Source organism: Acanthochromis polyacanthus, chromosome 18 (genome assembly GCF_021347895.1).
Source record: "Acanthochromis polyacanthus isolate Apoly-LR-REF ecotype Palm Island chromosome 18, KAUST_Apoly_ChrSc, whole genome shotgun sequence".
Classification (NCBI taxonomy): Eukaryota; Metazoa; Chordata; class Actinopteri; family Pomacentridae; genus Acanthochromis; species Acanthochromis polyacanthus.
In genome coordinates, this window is record NC_067130.1 from 27177314 (window position 1) to 27193049 (window position 15736).

Sequence of the window (15736 nt, forward strand, 5' to 3'; positions counted from 1 at the left end):
GTTTTTGCACAAACAACTCCAGATAATCTGCACGCATCACTGTCAGCTCCTTCACTGGAAATAAATACTGTTTGACCATCGCAGGCAAAGCTCCGTTCACCTCCATTTTACAATCTCACAACCTTGACACATACGCTGAGCTGCTGAGTTTATTAGCTGAAACTATCGCGGTCTAATGCAAGAGCCCTGCAATAAAACATACCGACATTAAGGGTACAGCATTGAAACCGTCTTATTTTGAAGCTGTACCGATCCATGCAGCTGGATAACGTAAGGTAATTTGAGTGACTTGACCCTTTGACAAACACATGTGGAAATATCATAATAATGTGTGGCAAGAAACTTTGTTTATGTGGGTCTTTGCCGGTAGGAAAGTTCTAATGAAAGATTTTTCTAAAAACTGGAGGATCCTAAAGAATCTGCTGCTTGCTTTTTGACTTTATTTTTTTTAATAGTCCCCAAACTTTATTGAAACTAACATGCTGGAATATCCCTTACAGAGTAAGAATCCAATAAAATATATATGTGCTGTCACACAAAAGCATCAAACATGGTGTCATAATTGCATCAGCTTAATTGTGGAAGAGTTTGGAACTGGTACATCAAATGTAATTTTTTTCAGTTTGTATTCTTCATTAATGCCTCCTCTTGTCTATGTTCTTAATCTTTCACTGTTCTATCACTTTTATTGTCCACTAAGGTCCATATCTTAAAGCTTTACTAATTATTATTTTTCAGATTCTGTTTCAGGTTAATGTGTGACTACCTGCTTGCGTAGCCGCTGGCCGTTAGCATAGCATTAGCCACTGTAAGAGAAGCTTATTTGCTGATTTGTGTTTCTTGTTCAGTTGTTGCTGCTTGAGAGACATTTCAGAGATCACAGTGATGGCAGAGAGAGAGGAGGCTGCATCAGACCTGAAGTAGAGCATTTCATTTATCAGTAATTGGTCATTAAAAATGCTAATACCGATGATCTGAAAAATGCCAAATATCGGCCACGATAACTGGCCAGGCCGATAGTGGGTCTATCCCTAGTTTTTGTCCTTGGAACGATGAACTCCGCATTTCTACCAGGGTATGAACAGCAATAAAACATACTGACATAAAGGGGGCAATGTTGAAAACATCTTGAAGCTGCAACTGTCTGTGTGACTGGTTACTCTAAAGTAATTTGAATGACTTGAACCCAAATGGGAAGATACAACAAACAGATACAGAAATGTCATAATAATGTGTAGAAAGTGAGTGAAATGTGCTCCCATGACTGAGCAGTAATAGCAGCAGGGCCAGATAGGTAGAGAGGAAAAAATACCACAGGGAGCGTTGGGCAGATAGGCCATCTGGACCTCTGAGCCGACAGCCTGACATGTTCCAAGAGCAGCAAACGTGGAGCAAATTCGCTAAACAGTTCCCCCTCTTGAGATATGCAACACATTACAGAGGGAGCGTGGGGCCTGCAAGCAAGTGTCACCGTGAACAGAACGGTCGAACAGAGATCAATGCTCTGCTCTCTAAATTAATGAGGCTAATGTTGACGTGACAGCCTCGTCACCGCAGATCTGCGGGGACAGATTTCAGCGGGTGTGGATGGAGATGGGGAAGCAAGCTTATTAAATTACAGCGGGCAGCCAGGAAAATGCTTTATACACACTCAGAGCTGGAACGAACACAAGAAAAAAAATGATTAATGAATATTTTAATTTGACCAATTCATATTGCTCACCAATAAAGTCATTATTTTCATTATAAAACATACTGTTGAAAGTGAACAAAGAATACAGCTGCTTACTAAATATCAACAAATTCAAGGAAGGGGGTTTGGGGGTAGGGGGAAGCATAAATTTACAATAGAAAATTATCATTTTCCGGTGTAGAAAGATTATGTTTAAAGGTTCAAACAAACAATCCACAACTCAGTGTGTGTCTCAGATATAATTAAGAACTCAAATGAAACACAAGCACACGCAGAACCGGCAAACATCTGCAGTCTCCTCCAGGTGGAGAGACGTGCGGATTATTTTAAAGGAAGGTGAAGCGTGTTCTCAACAGAAATGTATAAAGCAGTGCTCGGAGTTATCTTTCGGACAGGATCTTCCTAACGAAGACCGTCGCTGCGAGATCATTTGTTCACAAAGACGTACACGTTTACGCACATGAAGAAAACAAAGAGAAAAGAAAAAGCAGATTCGTTAACAGAGAGCACTGCTGGACATGAGAGGAGTTGAGGCTTCTTTTTGATTTCTCGTGGATTTCATTTTAAGACAGCAAATCCTGGATTTTGTTCATGATGTGTTTGGGAGAGCCATATAGGATCCATTTGGCTCTTTTGGTATTTGGTGTTGAAAATGGCAGGAACACATATTTATAAAGTACAACATTAACAACATTATAATTTTCAGAAAATTACATTTTTACCTTCGATTAGAGTTTCTTTTCTCCCTTTTTTCCCTTTCGTTCTTTTTCTTTTGCTTCTGATTGCCCTTGTCTGACCTCCAAATCAAACTACATTAGTCGAGGTTTGATTGCAATTAGAAACAACTTAGAAAAACTCCTCCTTTTTTTGGAAAAAAATAAGCAAAGAAACAAACAAATAACTTCCACGAAGATAACTGACTTGGGCATAGTTTGCTTTTTCCTCTGGCGAATGTTTGACAAGCTTCAAACAATATTCCAGCTGCTGACTTCCACCAGATGATTCCTCTTTACTGACAGGTGCACAGAAACCCAGCCACTCATTTCAGAATGTTTCCGCTCCAGTGAGGCACATTTACACCATCATAGCCTTTGATTAGTCTTTCTTTTTTTTTTTTTTGCTTTAAAAAAATAAAATTAAAAAAAACATTGAAAAAAAAAACGATAGAAGATGGAATCGAAATATGCAAACCCACTTTAAATTATACACAGCTGTGTTAGCAGAGCGGTCAGAGCTACTTGTTCAGTGCATTTTCATTAATGATTCATTGCTCAGTTTTACACGTTTTTTTTTTTTAAGCCTCTTGAATTTGTACAATGCCTCGTTGTCCTCATGGAGACAATACACTATTATAGTCTATACAATAAGCTCCCATGTTGGTTATAATCATCCATTAGTTCTCATTAGTCTTCCTCCAGGGCTCTGCTGTTTCTGTGACGGTGTTTCCATGACCATCAGTGTCAGTGTTTGTGTGGTGATGAAGTGCAGCGAGATGCAGCAAAAGCCGATGACCAAAGACCACAGGCCAAAAAAAAAGACTTTATAAAACCTTAAGAAAAAAGAGGGGAAAAAAGACAGTATTATCTCCTCTGTGTCTTAGTCTGCGGTCGCCTTCGTTAGCATGGAGAACCATCGTAGATGTATCCTTGAATGTGAATTATGAGATTAGGATCCTGATGGGTGCTCTGCATATGTCTCTTTCCTCGATTCATTGCTGTACCCTCCAATAGCAGTTCCTTTTTGATGGGTTAATGGATGGTAGGCACGTCTCCTAGCCAGGCACCGGGTAAGGGGCGTGGACACGTATACTCATTCTGCAAGGATAGAAAAAAGAAGGGGGGGGGAGAGAGAAAACACAATGAAGTTAAAACCACTTAGCGGCTGCTCTGTGCCAGTTACAGAGGTGGTGGTTACAATGTAAAGTTAATTACAGTGCCCAGTGATTTGATAACAGTACAATGGGGCTGTGACAGTGCCAGCAAAGCAAATTAGGGTAAGCAATTAAGCAGATGATGAAATCCCATGTGCTTAGATTAGCTCAGGAAAGGCTGAGGTGGAGAGACTTCCCCTTATGTCTCACAGAGATTAAAAAAGAAAAGCCCAATATACAGAACTCTCACAAGTGTTCATTTAACATAAAATCTTAATTAAAGCTGAAATAGTCAAATAAAAAAAGTTAACATTCCTACCTGAAATTTATCACTGAACTTATGTGGAGTTTGCTACAGTTTTTCAAATTTGAGTCATCATGCAGTCAAGCATTCATGAACAGTCATGAACAAAAGTTTCCATATACTTTTAAAGACCATGTGTATCGCGGCTGTCTTGAGTTTCCAATGACTCACATAACTCTAAATTTTCTATGACGGAATCACTGAAAGCCATGAGTCTTTGTCACAAAAAACAATCAAAAAAATATAGATACAGAAATATTTCGTTAATTGTCCTTTGGCCATTTTTACCTCAACTAAGCACTTTTGGTAGCTGTCCACGAGCTTCTGCGCATATCTTTGACCCTCCTCTTGACAAAATTGATGCAATTACACTAAATTTGTTGGTTTTGTGACACAAACTTGTATCTTTATCACAGTCCACAGGTTCTTGATGGAGGTTAAGTCAGGACTTTGGAGACACCAGTGAAAACTCTTAATTCTTGACACATTTAGCCATTTCTTTGCCCCTTTTGACACGAGTTTTGGGTCATTGTCTTGTTTAAACCCCAACTGCCTCCAAGACCCAACCTTCTAAGTGATGATTTTGGATTTTCCTCAAGAACTTAGAAGTAATCCCCCTTTTTCTTTATTCCATTTACTTTGTGGAAAGCACCAGTTCCACTAGCATCAAAATGGCACAGAGCATGATACTGCCACCTCCATGCTTGACAGTAGGTTTGGTGTTCTTGGGGTTATGGGCCTCACCTTCTCTCCTCCAAACATTTCTCTGCTCATTGTTTCCAGATAGCTCAATTTTTGTGTAATGTGAGCACAGAACTTTCCTCCACAAAACCTTTTCTTTGTCCATATGACTAGTCGCAAACTTCAATTGAGCTTTAAAGTTCTACTTCTAGAGAAAGAACTTGCTTTTCCATGGCATCTTCTCAGCTCATGTTGATGTACAACACTGTGAACACTGACATCTGTGTTCCAACAGCTTTTAATTCATTGAAGACCTGCTTTTAGTGATTCTCTTGACCATCCTGAACAATTGTCTCAAAGCAGCAGGTGATAGTTTGCATTTACTTCGTGATCTTGGCAGTAACACAACTGTACCTGTGTACTCGTAAACAGTGGTTTGCGCAGATGATTTGGGGATCCGTAGCTGCTTTGACATGGCTCCAAATGACTTTCTTGACTTATTCAAGTCAATGATTGGCTTTTTCAGATTTGTACTTACTGTAGCTCCTTAGACTTTGTCATTGTAATGTTTGTGGCTGAGTCTAATTAAATTGTCTCAGAGGAGTCACCAGCTGTAGTCAATCATAATCAATCACAAGAATTTAAGAGGTCACTAAGAAAATTTGATTAACATAGCTTTCTACATCAAAACTGATATTTCAACTTCTGTGCGCATATTTTTGACTCAGCAGTCATATTTCCAGAAGATCTATAATAATTCAGACTTATAGGGGTCAATGGAAAACTCAAGGCTGCAATGCAATGCCTTTAAACTTTTGTTCACAACTGTAAATGTACAGCAATCAGTATTCAAAGCTATTTTAGTCAGTACAGTAGAACACTAAATGAGGATTTCAAATGAGCCAGCTTGCATGAAGAGCATTTTCTTCATTCATGCATAAAGCAATGCACAAAACAGGTGTTTGCATGTTTAATTTGTTTCCCAGCATAATGCACAATCTTTATATGCAGCATTGGCTTGAGGTAAACAGATTTGCTCCTGTCAGATTGAAAAAACCTGATTCACGAGAAAAGGCAAATTGGAAATCATCACAAGTGAATAATTTAGGACCTTTAAATGTCAGTGCTTTCCCACAGGTCAGGTCAAGCTTGTTGAGATGTTGTTGCAAATTAGCAAGAGATTTTGACATTTTACTCTCATTCAAGAGACGCAAGCTTTGAGCTGATCTCCAAAACCGAAAGCGGCAGAGGCACACTCAGCCCTCTTATCCAAGTTTGCCTCTGAGCATTTGTGCTCTGAAAACCCTCTACTTTACAACTTAACCTTTTAAAAGAGCCTATTGCGACTTGGCTACAGGTAAATCCACATTGCCTTTAATAACACAAATGCTCAGAGTTTTTGCCGGGCTAAGCAATTTTTCAAAGCTTTCAGACTCTGCTCGAAAATTATCCCAGCTCAACTTTTTTTTTCTTTTTCTGCTGCTCAAGCTGAGATTGTTGTCAGACTGAAGCAGATCTCTGTAACATAGGGGCTCAGACGAGTATGCCCTGAGCAGAACTTTGATTTAAACGTTATCAAACAGGCTGACAAGTCTTCACTCAACTCTTTATCTACCTCTCAGGTGGATGTGAGGGAAGTGAAGACAGCTGCACAAATTGTCATTCCTTGGACAATTTCAACAGAGCACGAAAACAGAAACAACTCGCAGAGAAAGCTCAGGTGCTGCTGCCAACCCATGTGCAGCAACACAGAGAGACAATAAGCTGAATTGCATCTGCACAGGCAGACACACACGCACACTTAAACACTGGGAAATCATCCAATGAGGTGGTTCAGAAAAAGCTAGTGCATCATCTGTACAGTAATTTCCCTCATCGCACATTGTAATCAATATTATAGATGCAATTTACCGCACTGCAACTGGTAATGGAGCATGTACTAGGAATGACAGTCTTGTTTATCTTGTATAACTATGGAGGTAAGAAAAACCCATCACATATGCAAAACATGGCAAGCTGTATGGACACAAGTGTTTTTTTTTTTTTCTATGCTACAATGCTACATGCTTTGAAAAAACCTCAATCAATCTGGCGAGTGGTCAGTTGCAGCCACATGCCTTCAAAGTCAAAGCGATTCCAGTCACATCTCTCACATCAATATTCAAAAGATGTTCTTCAACATATCTCACTGAATGACGGCAGGAGTACATTGCTTGTAAGACAGTAGCCACAGGACCGACTGCTGTGTGAGCCACATTATTACTTATTTGATGATAAACGCCCACAGTTTTCACAGCTAATCCAATGCTTGACATTTTTATAGCATTTCTTTTAGCTTTATTAGATCCAAAGCGCTTTGCATTTTGTTTCTTGTCGCACCGGCATCCCATCGGAGCAACTTGGCTTTGCTTTCTCTTGCAGAAAGTCGCTTCAGCATGTGGACAGGAAGAAACTGTAACTCAACATACAACTAGGGGAAAGCTCACTCTCCTACCTGAGCCACAGCCGCCTCCTTCTGGTATTGCTTCTTGTTGTTTCTCTAGTTTTGTTATTGTCATTATATACATCGCCATTCAAAAGTTTGGGGTCACTTAGAAATGTCCCTGTTTTGGAAAGAAAAGCTGTTTTTTTCAATGACGACAACATTAAATTAATTAGAAATCCAGTCTAGACATTGTTAATGTGGTAAATGACTGTTCTAGCTGGAAACGGATGATTTTTAATGGAATATCTCCATAGGGGTACAGAGGAAGATTTCCAGCAACCATCACTCCTGTGTTCTAATGTGTCTAATGCTACATTGTGTTAGCTAATGGTGTTGAAAGGCTAACTGATGATTAAAAAAAAAACTTGTGCAATTACGTTAGCACATGAATAAAAGTGTGAGATTTCATGGAAAACATGAAACTGTCTGGGTATAGTAGTTATAGTGTATAGTAGTTATTTCAGCACAGCTCCTTTTTTTTTTGCGTCACTGACATGGATGTCTGAGCAGTTGTTTGCAAAATTCATTATACCCCTTCAATGTGATTTGCTTCAAGTGTGTGTGCTTGGGTGAATGGAGATTATTGTAGTATGCTCTTCTGCTCACACCTCTTCAAACACGTGCATTTGCAAACAGCCATTAATCGCTTAATGGCTTCCGACCATAAACTAGAAACAGTATTTTCTTTTACAACCTCAAGGTCTGAATGGCTAAGGATGTTTTCTGTCCCCATACTCCACCAAACCCAATCACTTCTACTTTTGGAACAAGTAAGCGACCATTAGAAGACAACAATGAGGAAGCTTTGTCATTGGTCATCAGGGACACGGGCCTTTTTTCTGCAGATATTTTCTCAGAGATGCAGCTAAAACTCTGCTGCTTCTGTAAAGCTGTTTACCAGGACATTTGGAAGGCACATAGTAACAAGTAATATATATGAAGGAGTCCTTATTCTCTTCCACCTGCCTGAAACCTCCTCTAAAAGCACTGCTACTACTACCTCTTCCATAAAAACAACACATATGAGTAAGCAGAGAAGCTTTTCCTTTCTAATAGGTTCTTCACCTTCAGCCGATGTGGGAGTTCCGACAACCTGGCAAAGGCCCAGGATAAACTTGGCAAACTTTATGGTCAGGGGTCCTTCCCTCCCACCAGTGCAGAATGGCAAGACGTGGCAACAGTATAGCTGTTTATTTACTGTTTAGCATCGCGGAAAACCGACAGTATGTCGCTGTGCCACAAGGAATCACCTCTGCCTCCAAGCACATTCCAGCTATTCAAGCTGCCAAACTCAATGTCCAGAGACGTGCCAATAAGTAGCAGGTTATATCTTGAAAATATGAAACTGATTTGGAATTTTGGAATGAGAAAAAAGACGCATTTACCTCATGGACTTACGCCTACTATGTCTTTTGTAGATCTCTTTCCAACCCTTAACAAAACACCCTCTTATAAGTCACGTTTGCACTCTGCAGCTATTTGTTCAGAAAAGGAGACATGTGAAAGAAGCTGGCGTTGATCCTGGTGGTTTCAAACTTGACAACTTCCCCTTAATACTCAGAGATAACTTGGCTGATGTAGTAGCAGCTTTGTCAGCCCTCTTACACGTTTTCACAAGGGACAGGCTGGACATGTGGACCCTGGGACAGCCTCGAAAGCAGTGAAATCCTGAGAGGGATTGGCCTGTAAAGCTAGAACTGTCCCCTGTAGCAGTGTGCATTTCTGCAGAACCCCTGAAAGTTCCTGACACTGTTTGAAAGCTGTAAGGATTTAATGCTTATTAATGGAAGCCACATGTAGATTCTAGTACCCAAACAGTTGTAGATGATATTATTGATAAGTACGCTAGCCTAACCAAGTACCTCCTCTCTTAGCAACAACAAATTGAAATTGGAGATGTACAGTTATGGCGACGCAGCCCGCCAGCTTAGTTTCATTTGTGAGTAGAATTTGTGGTGTAACATTATCATTTTTTTATAACATCTATAAATTCAACAGATAATCTGCCTTATCGTACTTGAAGCAAGTAGCTATCGGAAGTCAAAAGGTTCCAAAATCAGCAGGCTGTTTCCTTGTGTAAAGACATATTTAACCAATACTTAATGTCTTCTGCTGCTATGTATATATTTGTTTATTTTACCAACTTCATTGTGCATCTTGGAACAAAAATGAAGGACCGGATGAATTATGTTGTATTGTTGTCTTACAATCAGCCTTTTAACCCAACAGATTTGGAGTTCTATTTTTTTAATCGTTTTAGTGTTGAGTTCAAAACTATCATGCTGTTTATTTTATGTGCAAACTGTGTCAGACATTTTGCTATAGCAGTCCTATGATTATTCGTGTATGTCTGGTACCACTAGGTTATTAGATAATGTTCTAAGTGTATGAACAACATATTAACACTGATCGTGCCACAACATTACCACTACTATGTATATACTGCTAATACAGTATCGCCCATCTCATCTCATGTTCACTGCTCAAATTTTATAATGAATACACTGTCAGTTGAATGTATGTGCTCCATATATCCTCCCTTTCATATTCACCTTGTGCTACCAAAACAGCTGTGATGCATTGGAAAATGGACTTCAGATGTATCCTGAAATGTCTGGCACCAGGATCTCACCAGCAGATCCTTTAGTTCCTGAAATCTGGAGACTTCGTAGGCCAAATCACTGCCTTAGGCTCTGTTGTGGTCCTTGAGCCATTCTTGTTTTTATGGTGTGGTAGAGCACATAAAGCGGCTCTAGGAGGCTGTTGCTGTTTGGTGAGTTTTGAGTTTGTTCTTTTTGAGGGGTTGTGCATGTTAGTGGCACATGCTAAAGTGACATCCACAGGAATGCCAGGACCAAACTTCAACAGTCTGTGGTTTAAATCTTAAGGAAAACTGGCATATATAGGTTTACAAAGAAGTTTGAAGAGATTCAGAATAAATAAGTAAATGAAAAATGAATAAAATGCTGAAACTCTAACCAAAGACATTCATAACATCAAAAAGCCAAAAAGTAACTCAAAAATGTTTAGTTTGGAATCACAAGCACTCCAATGTCTGGAGGGTTGTTATAAATAAGAGAAATAAGCAAAATTAAAAGTGGTTTCTGTGATTTTTTGAAGGTAGTTGCTTGAGGTACGGACCTGTACCCGTAGCCTGTGGCCTACGGATACGGCACTTTCCATTTGCCAATCAGATACATGAGATCTGGTCACGCAGCCCGATCTCACGAGGATTCGTGAAACTGTCACGTAAATTTTTGTTTCGGCTTCGTGCGCACCAACACGATTTCGTCATGTTTTTCGTGCCGCTCACCACGAAATGCACACCAATGTATTTTAAACGGCGGACTTTTCGTGCCACTCAGAACGTATTTCAAAAGAATGTGTGTATTATATTTTTAATGTAAAACCGCGGCGAATCCAACGCTATATTTTGCATGACATCGTCCCTAAACATAACCCTAATCATAATCCTAATCCATACACTTACCAATTTGCATAGGAATTTCAAGAATGTCCGGCGGCCGGCGGCCGCAAACGCGATCACACAAGCAGTATACGCCGATGGACAGCTTAGATCGTCATGAATCCGCCGGTATAAACCACTTTCAGATGTGATCACCACAGCGAAAAACATTTCGTGGTGAGCGGCACGAAAAACATGACGAAATCGTGTTGGTGCGCACGAAACCGAAACTAAAACTTACGTGACAGTTTCACGAATCCCCGTGAGACCGGGTTGGGTCACGTGACTCCCGGTAGACGCTAGAGGTACGGACCCGTAGCATCGGTACTACAGGTACGGACCCTAAACCTAACCCTAACACTAACCCTAACCTTTGCTTACCTTTCAACAGTTTGAGGTGGTTAACAGCTTCTTGACTCGCGAGACTCGTGTACGGGTCCGTATCTGATTGGCAAATGGAAAGTGCCGTATCCGTAGGCCACAGGCTACGGGTACGGGTCCGTATCTGTAGACACTACCTTTTTTGAAGTCTCTGTGTACAAACTGTTGGCACCTAATGTGAAATGGACCTGTGCTCTGGTGTTTGCTATATAAGCAGAAATGGAAATTTTACAGTGCAGTGACTCTAGGACAGAAGATCAGCTGAACATTTCTCTTCAAACAGGGTGCAAACTGAAAAAAAGGTGACTGTTCCTAGTAAGAATGGCATTATGCTGGCATTTTCACTGGCCTTTGTGCTTCCACTTTTCACAAAATTAGTGTTAGATTGTGCAACCGGTAATTTAAATACCGGATATCAGACTTAGCAGCTCAGACTTAAGTTTTGTTAAGCTGTAGCTTCAATTTTAATCAAATTTAAAGATAATTAACAAGAATAAATGTGAATTTAATGTGTGTTGTATACATTGTAGGAGTTGGTTGACCAGTTCACCAGTTGGTTGCCATTAAAGCACTGGAGAATAAGTGCAGCCAGTGCAGCATAATAACATGCGTGTTAAGCTGTATTTGTTGGAAAATATGTCAGAAACACTATGAAAAGATTGCATTTGTTTTAATGTCAAGTATTAGTTTGAAGATTGTAACAGTTGCCTCAATGCACCACACAAATCTGAAGTTGTCTGCTATTTTTAGTCTCTTCAGTGGGTGTTTAAGTCCATGTATTTAATTTCCTATGCTATGTCTGCTTTTTGCATTTTGCTTTCATGGATAAAGTTTTCCATCCTGGTGAATCATAGAAACATAGACTCAGATATTAAACCTCAGATATTTAGAGTTTTTTGTTCAGATTTGCCAGGTTTCACTCATGTTTTCCAAGTCTAAAATAAAAATGAGCATAAAGCAGGCAGATGGAAACAAACTTGAGACAACATAAAAGGTAATTTTCTGCAAAACTTGACATTTTCATGAATGCCATCTCAGTCAGTCCAAGCATTAAAATTATGTGACAGCCAGCCAGCGGCAAAAAATAAAAACAGCATCTCCACGGTTAGGAATATTAAGCCCTTGTTTTCTGTAAATTCTGGTGAATATGTTCCTTTTGCAGCAAGAAACCAGCATTGTGAGTTTAAGCTGACACATCTGTGAGGAAATGAATTCAAAAATCTCCGCTTCTTTTGAAAATCCAGGTGTTTCCTGGTGAAAAGCAGTATGATGTACTTTGATACAATTTTTGTGCACAACAAAAAGGCAATAAACATAATTGAAAGGAACATAATTATAAACCCCCCTGCTGTGGAGGCACATCAGAAAGGAGAAACATGCACTTTCAAGACAGAGTTCTGCTCTTTTCAAGAACACAGGTTGCATGTCCAGCGCCATCCCTCCTCTCATCCACCCCCTCTAACGCCTTTATGTGTTTTTAATTAGGGCTGCTAATTAGCATGGTGCAAACATGATGTAATTAGCTTGCTCTCAGTCAGGACATCTGGAAGTAACAAAGACATATGTCTGCCACTCTCAAAGGGATTACAAGCCTCTTACTCCACTCAGCGCTCCCAATTATTCCATTCTGATTCCCCACCCTGTTTGTGTGAAGTTGCGTGTTCCCTTGTTTCCCTCAAGGCCACGAAAAGAGAGGCACCGACATGATTGGATGTGTCAATTCTTTGTGAAAAATGAAGTTAATGAAACAATATTGTTTGAGCGGAAATCATTAACATATCAAGGTTTGCGGGTGAAATTAAGAACCCCCGCGTGAGCTCGGTGGCTGTTTCACATATGTCAGTGTAACAGGTCTAATCTCCACATAAGATACAGACAAAGAATGAAAAATGAAAGCATCACATTCAATTGTATTGTATTTTTACTGAAAGAAAAAAACAGCAATTAAACAAGGAAAGTCTTCCCGGGGAGCTGATGCCTGCATAAGCTCTTGATCTCCACAACACAGATACTTAAAACTTCTCTTCAGCTCCGACTGTCTCTCTGCCACACAAGCGCACACTCTGTCCTCTCATTATTTAAGACCAAGTGACATTCCTTGGTTAATAAATTGCAGTATTGATTCCCTTCCGTTTGAACATAGTGGTGCAAAAGCCACAGTGAGCAAAGATGTCTATAGAAACGTCTGTAGATGTTTGCTTGCTGTAATTGGGATTCTCCGTTTGATAACAAGGCAGTGCTCAGTGGAAAAATAAAAGGTAAAATAATGGACTCTGTGCTAATGGCCTGACAAAATCCATTCATTAAAGGCTTCTAATTTTGTTTTCGGCAAGGTCACTGCAGCCACGGCTGGCTATTAGCATAACATATTAATGACGCCATGCATGTATCATGGGACAATTCTATTATCTTAATTATCTTTTCATTTTGTTGTTTATCTTCCTAATGTGACTTGTGACTCAGTGGTTATTTCCACAAACATCTGGAAGGACAAAGACAGAGATTAATATACAAAATAATGCACTGAATATTTCTCTTGGTTTGTGCTTTTCCAGTTCTTTTTATATGCATAACTAACATGTACCCAGATTAATATTTGCGCTGAGAGCATGAATATATGAATATATAAATCTTGACAGCAAGTGCTGTATTTTTCCTCCAGTCATACTTTATGACTTAGAGTTAAAATGCCAACTTTGCAATGACAGCAATCTCAAATTTGCAGGCGACCGATACAGAAACAGAGATAACTGTGTGAATAAAATTCCACAAATGCATCATTATAGTGTTGGTAATCTGCATGTAACTGCTGGATGTAAAACTATATTAAAACAGTCTCTTATCCACTTACATCCAGCGTGATTTGCATTGAAAATAATGGAGGCATTATTGTGAAAAAAAAAAAAAAGTCTGATATACATAACCTTATGTCATTTTGCTGGATGACTTTATCTGAAGGGAAAAGAAATAAGTTTAAATGAGCTTAAGAAGGTTTACCCTTTAGTGCCTCCATTTCTTTAAGACAGCAAACTGTGTTTCATTAGAAGCGAGGATATACTGACCCACATCTAAGAGGGCCAGTGAGAGTAAGCTGCTCTTACATCATTTGAAGTTAAACAGAGCGATTTTCTGCGTGCATCCATTAGGCGAGACGCGCAAGCCGCGGTCTGGAGGTAGAGCTCAAAGATCTCCCCGAGGAAATCTGATCCAGTTGGTTGTGGCAAACTGATAAACTGAAGAGCCATTTCAATTACATTTAGCGACAAACTGCTCCATGAAACAACAAGACAACAAGTGGCGCGCATGTCACATCATCCAGATTTGTTTCTCAGAGCCACCCTGATTGTAACAACTCGTATTTACCTCAGAGAGGGTGTGATTATATCAAAGAAGATCGCCCGCCCTTTCCTCACCGCTCACAACTCACGAACTTTCCCTCTCTTGCATGCAGAGGCTCACTCCTCCTCCACCTCTTTTCCCTCATCACAAACTCAAGAAAGTACACTCTAGCTTCCTCTCTGTTTTTTTTTTTTTTTTTTACTATCTTACACTTGAAATTGTGAACTCTCTTCATTATCTCTACAGCGAAAGACATGGTAGTTTCAGCAAAAAAAATCCCTTTGTGTTCCTCCAATAGCTGTCCTTCAAATCTGCAGAACACCTAGAGATCAGCAGCAATTGAGCGAATTAGTTGCTTTTCAATTTATTCTTGTTTTTAAATTTTAGTTACAATTGAACTGTTGAGAGTCTGAGTAGTTTTTAGCTTTTTATTCCCAGCAGAAGCCCTTTCAGTTTCTGATTAGATCTGTTGTCAAGAACAGTTTGAACTCCATCGACAAGTATGCTGATGATGCTGTTGTGATATTTCAGATCAGCAACAATGATGACAGGACATACCTAGGAGAGGCAAGGGAGTGTAGTGCACTCTCTTTGTATGTCCTTAGCCTTGTCTAGTGTATCAGCGTATTGTTGTCATTGACCTTGTCGTATTGCTGTGCTCAGTAGTTGAATAGTTGCTTCAGCTCTACTCCACACTGCATTTGCGCATGTGAGGTATGCAGTAAATGCTGAATCTTGAATTCAAAGGTTTACGATTTATAGAATCGCTGAACACTTTTCTTTTTGGACAGTTTATTGATTTGCAAATTTAATCTAGGATGAATAAAAATGCTGATTTATCCGATATCCCATTTAATCCATGAGCTATAAGGGCAAAGTAGAAATATTTTGGGGGAAATTTCACAAATTTATTAAAAATCGTAAATCGAAATCTGCTATTTACAAGAAGGAGCATTCAGACATAAAATGACTTTCTGCTGTGTTCAGGTTCGCGTTGTTAATATTTAAGATGTGTACTTAACTGGAGTTTCACTGTGGCAAACTAAAAGGACTTAACATAGTTTAGAAAGGCACACAATCGAATATATAAGGTCCCATATTCACACTGTGAGTCTGGACAAAACCAAAGCCATAAAGTTCAAGGAACTCTTTGCAGACCAACATCATAAATGCGTGGAGAGGCAGAGATTGGGGCAAGGGTCTAGAACCATTTCTAAAGCTTTGAGTTTTTCGAGTGGCACAATGACTTCAGTAATTGTGAAATGTAAGAAGTTGGGAACAGTGAAGTATCCTCCTATAACTGGCTGTCAGAGTAAACTGAGAACCAACAAGAACTGCCTCGGTCATGTATGTGACCTGGAACCCCATAGTTACTCTAACAGAACTTCAGAAGTCCCCTGCAGAGATGGGAGAAGGTGCTGAAGTGTAAACCATCTCAGCAGCACTCAGTCAATTAGGCCCAGATGGCAATGCAGCCAGATGAAAGACACTTTGAATGCATGGCGTATGCCAGCCTT

General features: G+C 39.7%; 1 protein-coding gene across 2 annotated transcripts in view; it reads right to left on the reverse strand.

Moving 5' to 3' along the window:
• Positions 1-1679: 1679 nt before the first annotated feature.
• Positions 1680-15736, reverse strand: part of lrrtm4l1 (leucine rich repeat transmembrane neuronal 4 like 1) — a 66939-nt gene continuing 52882 nt past the window's right edge. For both annotated transcript variants that reach the window (XR_002596316.2, XM_022208096.2), the window contains exon 3: positions 1680-3507. Coding sequence is in view for 1 of the 2 variants with exons in the window: in XM_022208096.2 (XP_022063788.1) it covers positions 3442-3507 (66 nt within the window). In the remaining variant the exon portion in view is untranslated. The remainder of the gene's footprint in view (positions 3508-15736) is intronic.